This window comes from Aethalodelphis obliquidens, unplaced genomic scaffold, assembly GCF_003676395.1.
Source record: "Aethalodelphis obliquidens isolate GAN/ISIS:26980383/991018 unplaced genomic scaffold, ASM367639v1 scaffold74, whole genome shotgun sequence".
In the NCBI taxonomy this organism is placed as follows: Eukaryota; Metazoa; Chordata; class Mammalia; order Artiodactyla; family Delphinidae; genus Aethalodelphis; species Aethalodelphis obliquidens.
In genome coordinates this window covers 1,464,196-1,482,027 of record NW_020838018.1, presented here as the reverse complement: position 1 = coordinate 1,482,027, position 17,832 = coordinate 1,464,196, and the positions used below count along the sequence as shown (strand labels likewise).

The 17,832-nt window shown below is 45.1% G+C and overlaps 1 protein-coding gene across 2 annotated transcripts in view; it reads left to right on the top strand.

Moving 5' to 3' along the window:
- SHC3 (SHC adaptor protein 3) overlaps positions 1 to 17,832 on the top strand; it is a 142,466-nt gene that overhangs the window by 64,027 nt on the left and 60,607 nt on the right. For both annotated transcript variants that reach the window (XM_027092031.1, XM_027092032.1), the window contains exon 3: positions 15,966 to 16,029. In XM_027092031.1, the coding sequence (XP_026947832.1) occupies positions 15,966 to 16,029 (64 nt within the window). The remainder of the gene's footprint in view (positions 1 to 15,965; positions 16,030 to 17,832) is intronic.

The window sequence follows — 17,832 nt, the reverse complement described above, 5'->3', positions numbered from 1 at the left end:
TATATATATATATATATATATATATATATAAATATATATATATGTATATAATTTTTTTGATATATACCCAGAAGTGGAATTGCTGGATCATATGTTTAATTTTTTGAGTGACCTTCATACCAGTTCCCACAGCAGCAGCATCATTTTACGTTCCTGCCAACAATGCACAAGTATTCCAGTTTCTCCACGTCCTTGCCAACACTTACTATTTTAGGCTTAGTTTAAAATTTTATTTTAACAATAGTCATCCTGATAGGTATGACATGGCATCTCATTGTGGCTTCAACAGGAATGATCATTTATACTTGTAGAGTGTTTTGCTTTTTTATTTCAAATTCCTTTCGCATATGAGTTTACATTTGATCCCCTCGTAGGTGATAGGTGTTTGTTGTGACTCTAATGCCAGGTGCCCCAGTCTGGATTCGTCCAATTTCTTCCAGCATCCAGGGCTTATGCTACAAACTAGATCCACTGCCCACAGCCACCTCCCAGCTGTGTGACCTCAGACAGGCCACTTAACCTCTCTGGTCTTAGGTTCTTCACCTGTAAAATGGGAATCATAATGATCCTACCATATTAAAATATTAATATGCTCAAAATCATAGAACAGGGCCAGACGCTTAGCAAACACTCCAAAAGTGTTAGGTGGGGCTATTATTATTACTTTTACAATCTTCCTACCTTGGCAATAACATCACCCCGTCACCAGCCTCAGAGTCAGTGTCTTCAAATTGTGTGTGCTCTTCTTGAAAATGCTTCTCGGGTTCCTACCTTCCTTCCATCCCACCTCAGCTCTTCCCAGGATTCTTTACCACAGAGACTCACTTTCACATTAGACCCCTAAGTATTTGCCCAGCATCACTTCTTCCTCCAGTTTCTCCTTAAATAAGATCATATTACTGTTCCAAAACTATTTTCATCCCCTTTTTCTCTAGCTTCAAAAGCTACATTGGGTCCTAATGACAGAGCAGAATACATTCCAGTCATGCTGGCTGGTTTTCCTCTGTGACTTTTCATTCTTGTTTTGTATTTAACAATGAATTTGTTGAGGTATAACATACCTCCAGTAGAGTGCACAAATATTCAGTGTAAAACTCACTGGAATTTTACACGTGCACACGCTGAATAGCTGACACCCAGATCAAGACTTAGAACATTACCAGACCCCAGAATGCCCTCTGTGCCTTCCCAAGCTGGTAAAACCCCACCCTGTTCTTGAACTTCTCATAAATGGGAGGATACAGGCTGTACTTGTGCCTGCCTTTTTCCTTTCCCTCATCATATTCTCTTTGACCTTAATTCCTGCTGTTGTCTGTTCTTTTTTACTGATGAGTGGTACCCAGGGAGTGTGATACCACACAGCTGCTATGCATATTCTTGTGCGTCTTCCAGGGAACGTGTGCATCATTCCTCTGGGATATGTACCTTAGTGTGCAGTGGTGGTCAAAGTGTAGGCTATGTTTCTTATTTTATTAAAAGTTTTTTCTGTGACTATAAATGTTTCATTGATTCATTGAGGTCTGACTTACATCAATAAAATCCATCCATTTTAAGTGTACAGTTTGATTAATGTCGGCAATTGTATAGTCATTTAATTACCACCACAAAGAAGACATAGAACATTTTTATCTCCCCTTCCAAATTCCCTTATGCTTTTTGTAGTCAATAGCCATCCCCAAGTCTGCCCCAGGCAACCATAGCACTTTCTGGTCCTATAATTTTGCCTTTTCTATAATTTCACATAAATAGATTCATACCAAATGAGGTCTTCTGCATCTGCCTTCTTTCATTCAGCACAATGCTCTGAGGGCCCCCATGTTGTTGTGTGTCATTGCTGGTAGGGATGCACTTTGGAAAACAGTTGGGCAGTTTTTTTTAATAAGTTAATATAAATTTACCATACAACCCAGCAAAACATATGTCCATAGTAGGTCAGTGTTCATAGCATTATAATTCATGATAGACCCAAGCTAGAAACAACTCAACCATCAATCAACCAATGAATAAATAAACAAATTCTGGTATGTACCTGCTATAAATACCACTCAGTGATAAAAAAGAATGAATTACTGATGCATGTGACCACATGGACTAATTTCTTGTTCTATTAAACTTTTTTTCTTTTAAAAATTTGATTAAAACATAGATGCTTATTGTAACATGTCAAATAGTATAGAAGTACAGAAAGAAAAGATAAAGTTTCTCTCTGTTCCAATCACACCTACTTGAGGTAAGGTAACAGGTAACCACATTTTTTTGCATTCACACACTACACACACACAGATGCACCACATATCACACACCACACACATATAGCACACACATACACACAAACACACACACAGGAACTCCCCATCTGTTTGTAAAAACGGATTGGTACTACACTCATTTCTCCACAATTTGCCTTCCTTAGGAACAGATCAGTAGCTTTGGGTCTAACTCATTTTTTTATAGTTGCAAGTCATTATGGCTACATGACAATTTAGTCAACTCCTCCCATTTTTGTTGTTTTGCTGGACAAAGCCACTCTGCAAGGTCACACGGGTCTCTATCCTTTGCACTGGAGATCTGATTTCCATAGGATTCTTCGATGTGGGGCTGCTACAGGGTCGCTTCTCAAGTTCACACCATCTCGAGCAATTTTTGAACGCAGTCCTTTCTTCACAAATTTGTAGCACGGGGTCTTAATGTTGTTAATTTACCAGTTTTATGGTCAAAACAATGTTGCTGTTGTTTTCCTTTGAGGTTTTTGTGTTCCAGAAAGGTGGCATCTTCTCACACATATTTGTTGGCCGGTTTCATTTCCTTTTTAATGAATCACTTTTACATCACTTGCCTGTTTTTCTATTGGGTACTTTTTCATTTTCTTATCAATTTTGGGGCACTTTTTGCACATTTTATATGTGCTGGAAATATTTTGTAACACAATATCTCCCTCACTGTGAGATTATACTAATGAGTTTTTAATATTTCACTTTACTTTTTATATTTGGGTCTTTTTTTCACCTGTAATAAGATACAGGTGCCCAAACTGGAATGTCCCACTGAGTTGAAATTCCACCTTATCATCTATTAAATTCCCTTATCTCTTTGGCTCTGTTTCTGGGCCCTATTTAAGTCCGCTGATGGATTTTTCTTTGGTGTACCAATAACCTACGGTTCTGATCTTTGTGGTGATGGTATCATATTTCTGATCTCATAGGAGGTGTTGCCCCTTGTTAGACTTTCTTTCTGTTTAAAAACATTTCTTCACAATTTTTGAACTTTCTTATGCAGTCTAACATCATACTGCTCAGTGCAAAAAGATCTCATTAGGATTACAATTATAATCAAATTAATTTATTGCTTTGGAGAGAATTTACATTTAATATTAGTATGTCTTTATATCTGGGGACGTTTATTCAGACCTTGTTATGTCCTGTGGTAACATTTTAGCTTGTCTTCATGCAGGCCGTGCCCCACGTGTTACACTCCATCCTGTGTCTTGCACAGTTTTGGCCTCGATGTGCATGGGGTTCCCCACCCTTCACCCCACTATTCCCCTTTCTATGTGCTCACTGCTGTTGGAAGGAAAAGAGTCTTTCTTATTTGTTTCTACATTACCAGACCTTCATATTACTTCCCAGTAGTTTTTTTCCTTATGTCTCTTCAACAACACAATTTCCCCCAGCGTTCATGACACCACCCTTGTGGCTTACTTGCCTGCATCCTTGGTTTCCGTTCAAGGTCTTGCTTCTGGGCATCCTCTGTGCTCTGTAGCTGCCTTCCAGGCCCAACCTCCCTTCTCTTCATTTCTGTGTCTTTGCTTGCCCTCCCCTTTCCTGCACTGGGCTTGGCACTCTTCTCAACAGAGAGCCTGCCAAAACCCCCGGGGCGGGGAGCCAGCCTGTGCCCAGAGGGCCAAGGATTTCCCTGCTCTGACCCTGCACTTGGAGACCCGTGGTCTTTCCTTTCTCTGAGACCATGTCACATAGTGTGGGGCTGGATGTGGTCCTTCCTTCTCCTCACTTCGTGCATTTGGTTTCCCTTCTCATGTCAGTTCTGAGCCCACCCTGTGCGGACGGCTCTTCTTGTCTGTCCCTGCTGCCCACAGGGTCTGGCTGCTCTGCACACGCTCGAGCCCCACGAGGGAAGGGCTGGCCGAGGCCCACCCCAGTGCCAGTGCTGGCCTCGTGGTCTCGGCTGACCTGCCGGCCTCCCCAGCAGAGGGAAATGGACAGGGGTTTGATGTCTGCCCCCCGTGTCTGGTCGTCTTAGTGAGATGCTGCATCTGAAGGCCCTCTCCTGACCTGGCTCATCAATGCTGTGCACCCATCCATCGTGTGTGTTCATGGGATTCTGTGTGGACCCGATGATGTGCTTGGGTAGCTTTGGAAGGCAGCTCGGGAGTGTTGAGCATCCTCCCGAGAGACGAAGTCTCAGGGTTCTGGAGCCGTGCCCAGTGTCACCGAGCAGTGCTGCACACCCAGCGGTGCTGCCCCTGGTGGTTGTGCACTGTGACAACGGGGCAAGATCACAACCCACACCCGGATGTCCCGGCCTGACAGGGCTCGTCCCTTCTTCCTGTGTGACCGTGGGGTGCCCGCTTCTTTGCTCATGGAGGCTGATGGCAGGATGGCCCCTGGGTCACTGGGTGCATCTGATGAGTTAAGGTGGCCAGGGCCTCCCCACCACAGCCTCTAAGGAGACTCAGGGCTGGGAAAGGCCCGGCTGTGGAGGCTTGAGGATCTAATTCAGATTTTGACTCTTCTAATACGATGTGATTCTGGGAAGAATTAAGTACCTTCTCTGAGCTTAATTCCTTTTATCTTAGTTTATTTTTCCCCAAGGGGAAGGATGGTTGCCTACATCTCAGGGGTGGCAGCTCAGGGAGATGAGGGGCGTGGAGGCACACAGCAGAGGCTAGCTCCCTCACTCTTGGGGTGCTGACTTAGCACGGTGTGTGTGTGTGTGTGTGTGTGTGTGTGTGTGTGTGTGTGTGTGTGCGTGCGAGCCCCCTTCTTACAGCTTAAATTCCTCATTTGCAGGGAGCCTGAACACCCACCCTCCAGGTCCCAGATCCCCAGTCCCCTCTCACTCTGCCTCTTAAATTGAGAATTACCTCCACACAGCAACTGCCCAAGTATATTTCTTTGAAAGTTTATCTCTAATGTTTCCCTCACGGCCCTGTCTTGTGCCCTCTTGTCCTTTCTCCTCCACAAGTTCAACCAGAGGGACTTCGTTTTCACACCTACATAGTAGGAAACAGCCAAATACAGACAGAAAGCCAGACAAGAGGACTAAGAAGGGAACTCTCTCCAAATAGAGGAGCCTATGATGAATGGAGCTCGTTGAATGATCAGAGAAAGGAAACAGAGCTTGTCTAGATAAAAACCACCATGAGGCTGTGCCTCCCCCAGGAAGGGGTGGGATTAACACCATTTATACCTGAGGACAAATAAAACCAGCATGTGCTCTCTTGCCTTGCAGATGTGCTCTCACTGAAAGGCACTTTCTGAGGATCCGCGGAGGGGGGGCCCCATGCTCCAGGAGCACTCCTCGCCACCTCTGAGGCCCACGGCAGCGGGGGGTGCTGACTCCCGTGCTCCGAACTCTCCAACCCTCCGCCAGCCAGCCGGCCTGCTCATGTCCCTCCTGCGGCTCCTCCCCTGGCCCCTGTCCTGCACTTCCGCACCGCTTTGGGGGCCTCCCTGTCCTTTCCCACGGGGCCCGGCAATCATCCTTTTGACTGATTGCCTTGTAGCTCTTTCCTGATATTAAACATATTTCTGAGAAAAGCAACCCATTGTGTCTATGGAGCATTTATTTCTAGGAATTTGTACTTTGGCTTCCTGAATTCCATGCTGCTTGTCTTCTAGAGTTATATAATAATCTGTCGTTGTCTTATTAATAAAATGGTGACAAGGGAGGACGTTTTGGGACCAGCGAAGTAGACCGCCGAAAGAGGTGGGCGTGGGTGTGTGGGTGGGCGGAGTCACCTGGCTCTCCCTCCCCTCCCCTCCCCTCCTCTGACTCTCCAGGACTCCTCAACCGCCTGCGACCCTCAGCAGCTGCCCCGAAAGGGAGAGCTCACTAAGAGGGCCCCCCCCCCCCACCCCGCCACCGGGCTTCCCTGGTGGCGCAGTGGTTGAGAGTCTGCCTGCCGATGCAGGGGACACGGGTTCGTGCCCCGGTCCGGGAAGATCCCACGTGCCACGGAGCGGCTGGGCCCGTGAGCCATGGCCGCTGAGCCTACGCGTCCGGAGCCTGTGCTCCGCAACGGGAGAGGCCACAGCAGTGAGAGGCCCGCGTACCGCAAAAAAAAAAAAAAAAAGAGGGCCCGCCCCCCCACCAAGAGTAGAGAGGAGGAGCTGTCTGACTGAGACGGCCTCCGGAGTTGCTGTGAGGCTGGCGTGAGCTCCCCGCTTCCCAGTGCACCTTGATATCGGGGGCCACAGGGGGAAACACCAGGGTGGGCAGGAGGCAGAGGACAGGAGAGAGGTTTAGGCCAGAGCCTTTACTGGGGTCTCCATGGGAAAGGCAAGGCAGGGCAGGGTGGACAGCTCAGGATGGCTAGTTTGGGCACCTCCTGCGGGCTCTGAGCTATAGGGCTGGTCGCAGTTGCCTGGCATCTGGTCCTGAGATGAGTAAGGCAGAGGAATATTGCCTCTGGGGGTGCAGGGGCCAGGAGAGGAGGCCTGGCCCTGCACTGGTTAATCTGCATGTCATAGGAGATCCGACCGGGCCCTTTGCTGTCTCTAAGAATTGACTAACCCCAGAGGGGTGGTGTCTCCCCAGCTAGAAAAGTTCTTTAAGATGTCAAAATGTCATGCTATACAGAAAATAATGTCAGAGGACGTGTCTGTGTGTGACACAGGGCTGTTAACAGGGCTGCATTCGAGATCCTGTTGGCTGAGCCTATTTTTAGCTGCCTGCTCCAAGACCTGCATCCCTCCACCCACAGGATCCTAAAAGGAAAGATCTCATTGGGAAATGGGTTCTCAGTCTGCAGTGCGGTAGAGAGCACAGCACGGGATCAGGCATGGCCCAGGTGTCTGAGCTGCCTGGCCAAAGTGTCACCCACAATGATGTAGCTGCCATTTTACAAAGAAAAGTGAACACAGAGGATGGAGGGAAGGAAGACCAGGTGTTTGTTTGGTCCAGGTTTAGGCGGTTCAGTCAAGACTAGAGCCACAGGGAGACTTGGTGATGGAGGCCTGCCCTGCCCTTCGGGGGACATGATGGGAAATCCTGGGCCTAGGCTTCTCCCAGGGAGTATGGGAACAGGCCCCTTCCTGCCTCCTGCCGCCTCCCAGACACCCACACAGCATCAGCACTTATAATTAGTGTGCATTTCCTGGAGTTTTTATATGCCTGGAATCATGCAGCACATACTCTTCTTTGTCTGATCTCCTTCATGCCACATAATTTTGTTCAGGCTGGTTGATGTTGTGTGTGTGTCCCTGCTCTTTTTCACTCCCAGCACAGTTTCACTTGAGCCCTCTGAACGTGGTTTGTTTATCCACTCAAGGTAGATTTAGTACATATGGCACCTGGTTTCTGGTTCCCACGGTTCCCATCTTGCACACCACTTCTGGTGGGTTAGAATTGGTGTTGAGGATTTCCAAGGCCTTACGTGGTCCTGTGATTGTTAGAACTCTAAGATTCTGAGTCCTGTTGTGGGTGACCTTGCTGAGGAACAAGCAGATGGGCTCTCCCTAGGTCCAGAGAGAGACTGGAGTTCAGAAAACGTGCCATCTCCGTGGACCTCCCACGTGGCCGGTTCTTAAAGCTGTGGGTTCACTCCCTGGGCTCTGAGCAGGCTTAGGCGCTTGCTGGCTGTGTGATCTCAGGCACGTTGCTTAACTACTCTGTGCCTCCATCTCCTCAACTATAAAACCAGCATCAATGCTCCTACCTTCCAAGGATGTGTGAGGATTAAATGAGGCCATCCCATGAAAGCACATAGAACAGAGCCTGGCAAAAGTCAGGTCCCCTTGTGTTTTTGGTATGTGTATCCAAAGGGTCAGAGACTTTGGGGTCAGGTTTGCTTGCTTCTCCTGTATTTCCGCTTTGCTATTAGGAAGCAGATTTCAGCAGAGTTGGGCTCTTTAGAGCTTGTGGTAGTTGATCTCAGAAGATGCATCTCTCCAAAAAGCTGGCAGTAAAGACGGATATATGCAAGGTTTCCAAGGTCTGTGGATTCCACGCTACTTTGGGCAGCCCCTTTCAGCCCCTTCGTGGCTGGCGTTCTGAAGGCAAGTGGCACCATCTTGCCTGGAGCACAGTGCGGTTGGGTGGACCCATCCCGATTATTTGAGACCTTGCTTTTTATAAAATTGTACCTGCCATAAACAGCAATTATGAGGTGTAACTTTCTTTTTGATTGGCTTATCAGCATCTTGAAGCAGCTGAATTGGGAGTAGAGAACTTTTTCTAACCCAACGGTTAGAATTTTAAAAGGGAAAAGAAAATTCATTGAAAGTGTTCATAAGAACGAAGCAAGTCCCTGATCTCTCAAACAAAGATGTCTGTGACACCACCTGTGACCTTGAGCGAACTTTAGTTATTTAAACCATTAGGAATATTAGCTTCAATATTGTCTCGGGAGGGCTTTATTCTTTGGTTCTACATTTTTAGCAATCCTAAGGGTTTATCTTTTATTTTGTGAGATATTGTACAGCAAGGTTAAGGAATCTCTTTTCTAGTTTCCTATTGGGCTTTTTTTAAAAATGAGAAATTATAGGATACTGGTTTTTTTTTGCATCTGTTTAATAATCATCAATCAGTAGTTATTGACACCTACTATGTATGTGTGTCTGGGGCAAATCACAAACATTGGGAATGTTGGGATAAAAATGGCAGGGGGTGACTGTAAAATTATGACAATTAGGGAACTTGCTTTGGCATCTCACTGATTTTTCAAGTGGTGCACAGATTTCAAAATTCATGGCTATACTTATGCTTGCAACATACCTATTGTTGGAAGATTTAAGTGGTTTCAACCTGTTCTGGTGAAATTACTTTCGACAAATTAAGGTATTTTTGATGCCTAAAATTGTGTTTAACTCTGTATGATGCTTTAGGTTGTAGGTGCTGGGAAGTTTCGATTAATTTGTGCAGATGAAGCTGGGAAGAAGCCATTTGCTCTAAGTGCTCCTCTTAGCACTCTGGGCCCCCACATGCCCTCTCACCCTGGCTGGCAGCCTCCTGGCCCCATCCTTGCTGTGTGTTGGCTCTCATACATTGCCTGCCTGTCTCATGGCTTCACGATGGAGATAATCGGCTGCTTTCATGCCTCCTTGGGGAGGGAGAGAGGCTGTTCCCACGGTGAGAGTGAGCTGTCTATAGTCCTACCCTTAGCTCTACTCTCCATGATCAGTCAGACCTGTGAGTTTTCTTCTCCAAATGGGCCTCTTTTCATTGTCATTTTCACCACAGAAGTCTGGGTTGGTCTCCCTGCCTGCTGTTTCTCAGCCCTTTCTGTGTCTTGCACACTGCTGCTAGGTTAATGTCCGTTCAATCCTGTTTCGATCATATTAGCCCTATTTAAAAGGCCTCTGCTGTTTATCACCCCTCAGCACATCCCTGGATGCTTCTCGGACCTGAGTCTGAATTCTAAATTCCTCTGCCTCTTTTTGCTGTCCTTCTGCAAATCTGACCCAGTCTGCCATTTCCCGGCACAGCCACTGCTCGACAAGGCTGCTCCTCTGGGCCCAGTTCCAATCTGTACTTTCTCCAGAGATCTTCTACCGCCCCTGGTTTCCAGCTCCTTTAGTGATGAGGCTTCTCTGTGGACTGGGTGTACATGCCCTCTCGTTTCTCTGAAAGACAGAATTGCCCTCTAGTAGTTAATAGTGCCCATGCTGTGGCTACTTTTTTCTCTAGGCTATTCCATGAGTTGTTAATCTCCTCCGCTGCCCTGTAGATTTCTTGAGAACACAGAATGTCTTGCCTTCTCCATGGTGGTCAGGGCTGTGATGGATTTGGTGTGGGCGTGGCACAGGAGGATCAAGGACAGTTCCTGGGTGGGGGTGAGGGCAGCTCTCTAGAGGACCATGGTCTCGTTTTCCGCCATGGGAAGACCAGGGTAGGAATGCTTTTGGTGGGGACAGTCAAGGCTTTGTTTGAAAAGATTAAGTCTGAGGAGACTTTAGACAATGAGCTGGAGATATCAATTGGATGTGGTAATTGTCTATAAGATCTTGGTACCAACATCCTGGGAGATGGAAGACAAATGAGGCTGGAGATAAAGACAAATGAGGCCTTTGGAGCTAGAGACAATAAGACACCTTAGAACAGGAGTGGATGGAGGTAACTGCAGAGTAAAATTAGACTCTGTCTTTGTTTAGCTGAGATCCAAGTCAGGGCATGGCTCCAGCAGTCCCGAAGGGCTATGGTGTGGGACCACCCAGGCAGGGTTTGGGAAGACAAGATGGGCGTGGGAATCTATTTTGCTGTTATTTGTCCAACACTCACCTGGAAAGTATAATGAATGAAGCTGGGAATTACAGAGAGGATTTCTTTGGCTAGAGTCCTGTGTCCTGTGATCCCTACCCTGTTAATGTGGGAGGGGCCAGGTGGTTCCCCCTTGCTTCAGATAGAGTGAGGGGCTTTCAACAAATGACGCTGACTTTGGCATGTGTCACCCAGAGCCTGGGGAGCCCATTGGACCACACCACTGAGACCTGAAGCAGGAGTGAGTGTGTTTGGGGAGAAACTACCTCCCGCTGATGGAAGGTGCTGTGGGCAGGAGGCACCCTAATGGGGCCATGAGCCCACTGAACTCACCCTGGAATGCTTACTGCTAAAGATTGGGGCCGTGTCAGCAGCAAGAGGCTGGACCTGCCCCATGGGTGTTGGTGCCAGGAGGGGGAAGGTGTGTGGGCAGATGAAGAACAGACACTGTCCATTTCACAGCATGGGCACCCTAATATTCCCGGGTTTGGGGGAGGAGCCTTAAAGAAACAAGGAAAGTGGCTGTGGGAGGAGTTGGCTGCAAACCTCAACCCTGGCCAGAGGGCCCAGCCGGGGCTGTCAGTGTCACTCAGTGCTCCCTGACTTCTTCATAGGCACCCCCAGAGCACCATCCCAGTCAAGGGGTCAGAAACTGCAGCCAGAAGGTTGAGAGGCACCTCCTTCTTTGACCACTGGGAGGTTTTGAGCCCCAGACAGTGCTAAGGGAAGGAGGAGAGCTCTAACTTTAAATGATGTTCTGGGTTTTTATTATTATGCTGAGGCTAAGAATTTTTACCTCTAAAATAGGAAAATGGAGTAAGTTGTAAGTTATTGAGGATATTTTCTTCTCTGGAAATGAGTGGACTAGATACGGGGCATGCCCAGGGCTCCGTCCGGGGCCAGGGAGGAGCTGGCCCCGAGTGGATTTAGACAGAAGACATTGGGGCAGTAAACTCGTTCTCAGATTGTACCATCCACTCATGCAGGTCACACAGAGGACAGAGAGGAGGTGGGTGGAATGGATCCTTGGGGCTCTCCGTGATTTAGAGGTAGAGTCACGGAGAAGGCGAGAAACTGACCAGGAGCACCCAGGATGGTGGGGGACGTCAGAGGACTGTGGGATCAAGAAGTCAAGAAAAAGAAGTGTGTCAAGGAAGTGAGGACAGCAGATTGCCTGTCGATTTGGTGCCAGGGAGGGTGTTGGCGACTTTGCAGAACAGTTAGTAGGAACAAGAGTGGCCTGGGGAGAGCTGAGGAGAAAAGGGAGGTGAGAGTGGAGAGGGCACCATCAACAACGCTGTTGACGGTCCATTTTTTGGAGGAACCATAATTTATTGAACTGGCCCCTGATAGGTATTGATTGTTTCCTATCATTCTATTAAAACATTGCAGCAATCAATAGTGTGTACATGAATCTTCTGGCCTGTTTCTGAGAGTATTTAGAGGATGCATTCCCAGAAGTAGAACTGCTGGATGAAAGGGTTTTGTTAGGGATATGACCAATCTGCCCCCACAGAGGCTGCACCAAGCTACATTCTCACTGATGTGGGATACTTTACCAACAAGTTCTTATCAAGCTTAAATCTTTGGCTGTGAAAATTGACTTTTAGTATAGGCTTTAATTTGTATTCTTATTATGAGTAAAGCTGAGAATCTTTTCATATTTTCAAGTGCCATTTATCTCCTGTGTAAACTCTTTGTTCATATCTTTTACTCATTTTCTATTGGGTTTTTGATGTTTTCCTTATTGACTTATATTAGGACAATTATCTCTTTGGCTGTGAAATGTTACCATTTTTTTCTTGTGCATAAAGTTTTATTTTTATGATATTGTGTCAATATTTCCTTTTATGGTTTCTGTATCATTCTAAGATTCAGAGATTAAAAATGTCTTCCCAATTTTCTTTTAGTACTTTTATGGTTCATCACAAACAAATTAAATTTGCAATCCATCTAGGATTTATTTGCATGTAAGGCATAAGATAGGAACTCAACTTACTTTTTCCTGGATAGTTGCCCAGGCACTCAAATGCCACTCACTGTGTAACTCTTCACCCCTACTGACATGCATTACAGCATTTATTCTGTAGGGAAGGAAAAAAACTTTTGTGCTCTGCCCTCCTATATTCTTTGGCTGGGACCCTGCAAATTAGACTAACAGAAGACAGATTAACAAGAGAAAACCAAACTTGATTAAAGCACGAAGTGCACATGCTCGCAGTGAAATTCAGTGATGAGTAACTCAAAGAAGTGGTTAGAACTTGGGCTTATATCTTAAACGAAGATGAAAAATCTGTACAGAATTGACAAGACACAGAAAAAAAGACTTTGAGTTTCTGGGGGTGACAAGCTGTGGGAAGGTAAATGTATGAGGAAACTTATGGAAGATAAGAGCTAGTAACAAGGTTTGTTATGCAGATTCCTCTGGTGCATCTCTTAGTTGATCAGGGTCTAGAGTTGTCTCCAGTGATTAATGTCTGTCCTTCTTGGTAGAGAGGGGAAGGGGATGCCTTTACAAATTTATGTCCTGCTTTTAGGCCAATAGGGGAAGTGCAGGGACTTTTCTTGTATCTGCTTCTTCTTAATTGCCTTCAGCTCAACATGATCCTTATACCAGAGAGACATATTTGGGGGTGGCATGTACTACTTATCCACACGTTCTACATACCTCTCCTTCTTGTTTCTTCATGAAATTGATTGCAATTTACCATTATATGTGTTCGTTTGTTGCACCCCCACACACACTAGAATAGGAGTGAATGAGTGTAGAAGTAACCCAGATGTCCTATTTTTTTTTTTTTTTTTTAGTCTGTAAAATACGAATGTGTGTGTGTGTGTGTGTATGTGTGTTTGGGGAGGCTGGGTGGGTAGCAATGAGATGGGTGAGTAGGGAGTAAGATGGTGCAGCGTGATTTCAAAGGATCCAGTACTACATTCTAATGAAAAAGCTATTAAAATATCAAAGGTACTGGCTCTAATGATGAGAATTTTAGACAAAAGGGGAAGATGGTGCACTCATGAGAAAGTAAGGGTTAGCATTTGGGGCTGGCTTCAGTTACTTTCAGATGACTCTGGAGGTGCCAAATATTCCATTTTCATATTAACTGAACTCCAAGGTCATGGGTTGGCTTACCAAAATGGGGTCTTACTGGAAAGAATGTTAGGAAGCACTCTCCATTACTAAAAACAGGGCAAAGTCACTACCTGAGGCTCAAACTGGGATTAAATGGATTTACACAAAGCTAAATAATTATTGCTAAAAGAACCAATTAAAATAGCACTACTCACCAAAAGGCACTCTGCTAGGCAATAAGGAGAGACGGTAAGAATGGTTATATTTAAATTAGACTTTGGAGTTCAAGTTACTAATTTCAGTCATCTAACTATTGCAATTACTAATAGTTATGTTACATTTCTATTTCAAACAGAAATAGATACCATCAACCTGGTTGAAGTGAGAATTCACACACACACAATTTATATGAGCATCAGAAACAAATTTTTGCCAGTGATGAAAGGACAGCATTCTTCTGAAAAGCAGCTTGGTTTGCAAATCTCTTTGGGAATTCTAAAGGTTGGCTGACGGGGGGATCCCTAGGACTTTCTTGAGTCCATGAGCTCTGATAAATTTCTGGAACGTCTTACATTTGCAAAATTTAAGGCCAAAATATTGAGTCTCTGAATGTTCTCTGAGATGCTTGCTTGCCTCTCTGTGGGAGGATTTGTTTGATAGACCATGTTTATTATTTGCAACATTTTCTCCACAATCCCACTCTTAATGCTCACTGGTTGTTTCCACCTCTGTCTCCCAAAGTGGCACATAAGCAGCAAGGCCTTCTGCCCAAGCTTCATAGCCTGACTAGATTAGACGTTTGATGATGTGTAACCTATATAATATATTAGACATTTGACATTTCCTTTTTGAAAACTGTCATCCAAGACTGATTTTTTTCTCTTATCCTCTACGTCAGTGGATGGGAAAAGAAATACGATGCTTACTAGGGGTATTTAAGGAATGACTTACTGGAAACTTTCCACCAAATAATGTCTTTCCAGCCTATTGGGACTATCAGGGACTGAGCTGCTTTGCTCAGCTAAATGTATCATTTAATATAATAAGTACAGTGCAGACACATCAAGCTTTAAAAATTAAACAGACAAAATATAGATACTTTTTATACATGTTTCTCTAGAGAAACAACTTGACTCTCTTCAATAAGGAATTTACCTTTAGAAAATACTTTGGATGATTATTTTGATAGAACCACTTTTAGAATATTATTATAAAATAAATGACTAAGGATAAACATCAAAAAAACACTTGTTTCTTTCAAACAAACTTTTTCTGAGTCATGGTGATTCATAATCTATAGTTTTTATGGCATCTGAACTTTTAAAATAGTATTTCTTTCTTCTCTCTGTACAATGAATTGAATGGCAAATGTGAAGCTTATCTTAATAGTCTCTCACCTAATTTGACAAGGTCATATTTCCCTTAAAAGCATCGCATTGTGACAGTAATTATGTTTCTAGATGATAGAAAATAATTTCAAGAAGTATTCAGCTGAGAAAGTTTGTGGAATGTTTCTAAGGACCTATTATCTTCTCTATCATTCAGTGTTTCTCCATATTCCTATTTTTTTTTTTCTGTGTTCTTTTACTATTTTGTCCTTCCCCATGTGGGAGTTGAGAAGTTCACCCAGCTCCTTTCTGGGCTCCTGACTTTGGAGCTGCCTTTGGCATATCACCCATTATTTCTCACTGAGGCCGAGTCACAAAGTTGAGCTATGCTTGCTTTCAAGCACCTGCCCAAGCCACGTCCCCACCAGCCTCCAGCTTCTGGACTGTAGCAGTCTCTGTCTAGTCTTACTTTTTCACCCTCCCACTGCTCCCGTGCCCTCCTGCGCCGGGCAGACCTGTGGGTCAGACCCTCTGCAGCTGGTCCTTCTGTCAGCCCCCCTTGGTACCTAGGATGCTCCTTGCCTCCTTCCTCAAGACAGTGCCCAGCACATTGTAGATGCTTTAGAAATGCCTATGCAGAGCCTCATTTCTGGCTCATTTGTGTACCCCTGGAGTTCCTGTCCTCCTTCAAAATCCTCTTGATTTTATGATATTTAGTAACTGCACAAGCTGGAATAAAACTCAGAGGACCAAATTTCTTTTAATTACATTCTGACTCACTTCAGAAAGATCTTAATCAATAGCAATGCTTGATTAGGTTTGGGCCTTGTGCCATGACCATGGCCATGGAGAGGACATCCAGAAGAGTACACTTCAGCACTTCAGGGTACTGATTTTCTAAAATATAATCTTAACCAAACATTAAAAACAGAAAAAAGAAAGTGTGGCATCGATTCATATCCCACCCTTAAGATACAACCACAGCAACAGAAAGAATTAGGATACTGCCAGCCAGAGGCTCTAAGATGTGGTTTGCTTAGTTTTGTTTTTCGCACGTGTAGAACGTCTGGGTTATGTAATCCTGAAGGATGGGATAAAATGGATCTCTCTCTTCCTGTTCTCTTAAGGGAAGCCATCAGCCGGGTTTGCGAAGCCGTCCCTGGCGCCAAGGGAGCCTTCAGGAAAAGAAAGGTACTGTTCTCTCGGCTCCGTGCCTACCTGTGTCTCTTTTACTTCTTCTCTCTTCTGTCACCACTCAGCATCTTTAATCACACACAATTGTTCCGTTTCTCTTTTCCATGTCCCGGCTCTTGTCACTTTTTTTTTTTTTTTTTTTTTTTTGCTGGGCAAAGGGGAGCCAAGAGACATCTGTTGATTTAAAGGGCATAACTCACAGTGACTCTTGTCACTTTTAAAAACAAAAAGAGCTTATATTCCCTCTTTGCCATGTGGTTGACGAGGACATTTAGCTCTCAAGGCTAACTGATAGGGTTGTCAAAATAAACACCCCAGATCTACACTGAAAGACATGTAAACCAGGGCCAGGCATTCTTCTCAGCCTTTATGTACATTAGTTCATTTCATTAGAACGACTCTGTGGTTGATGCCCTCAGTGGTGTGCTGGTAATAGTTTAACAACAGGCTCTTGGGGCTGGAGGTGGAGACTGAGAAGCACTAAATTTGCTGTGTTTGCCAGTTTCTGTGGCATAAACGCTTCCACAATGGCCGATTTCAAGCTCTAACTTGACATCTCTAAAGTGGAGTTGGGAAGAGATGTGCGGTCGGTCACCCTTACACAGTGTCCCCACTACATGTAGTGGACAAGGACATTGTCCACACTAAATAACCTGAACAGCATAGGTAATAGCTAATGTGGAAACAATTAGGAAATGATGAGTTTTGAGTATTTATTGTTTGTTTTTTTAAAAATGTAATTGATTTAATTGTAAGTTTACATAAATTAATTTTTAATAGCAGCTCTTTTTAATGGCCAGCTCATAAAATTCCTAAAAATTTAATAATTGTCTCTCATTAGCTGGAACAAGACAGCTCTAGAACACCATTGAATATCCCCATTTTACAGATGTTAAAAACTGAGGCACAGGTATAAGAACCCACAATGCGAGAAGGTGGTGGAGCTGAGCTCAAGCTCAGGCCACCTGGCTCCACGGGCTGCACGTTCAACCCCTGGACTCGACCTTTTCATCCTGGAGGTGGTTGGACCAGAAGGAAAAAACTGGATTAAGACAAAGCTCAGAAAAACTCTTTTCTTAAGTGTGTAGTGAATACATAATTAAATATCCACCATCCAGACTTTTCTATGCCTGGACTGAATGGTGGCGAGCGCATCCCTGTGAGTATCTCCGAGTCTGTCCTGAGGCTGAGGCTCTGGGGCAGGTTGTGTGATTGCCTCTGCTGCTCCCAGGGCTGAGGGTCAGCTCTGTCTTTGTAGACCGGAGACATTTGTGAGCCCTCAGAGCAACTGGGTTTCAGGCAGAGAACTTTGGATGAAGACTCATCTAGATGTGCCAGCCTGTGTTCCAGTCAGCCCACAGGGGACATAGAAGCCAGACAAGGCTCCAGAATCTTGAATACAGGAACTAGGAGGGCATCTGAGAACTGAGATAAGGAACCTCGTCTTTCACAGCCACTTGGTACCCGACCAGCAAGTCTCGGGGTTCCCTTTCAGGCCTCTTGGTGAAAGTGATGGAAACAATGTCGATTTCTGGGCTTCACCCCTGTTATGCTAAATCAGAATCTCTGGGGTGGGGCCCAGGCATCTCTATTTTTAAATAGCTCTGTTAGGGGATTCAAAAGCGATGCCTGCTTGGTTAAGAACTAGTCTTAATTGGCATCTCAAAAGAGGGCATGTTCTACTCTGAAAAGGAAGGAAGGGACAGCTAGTGGGTCCCTGTGCCAAGGACAGTTCTGAAGGGCTGGTTGATGCACCAGTTAGAGCAGAACTGGGTCTGTCCATCCTTGTGCTGGCTCCAG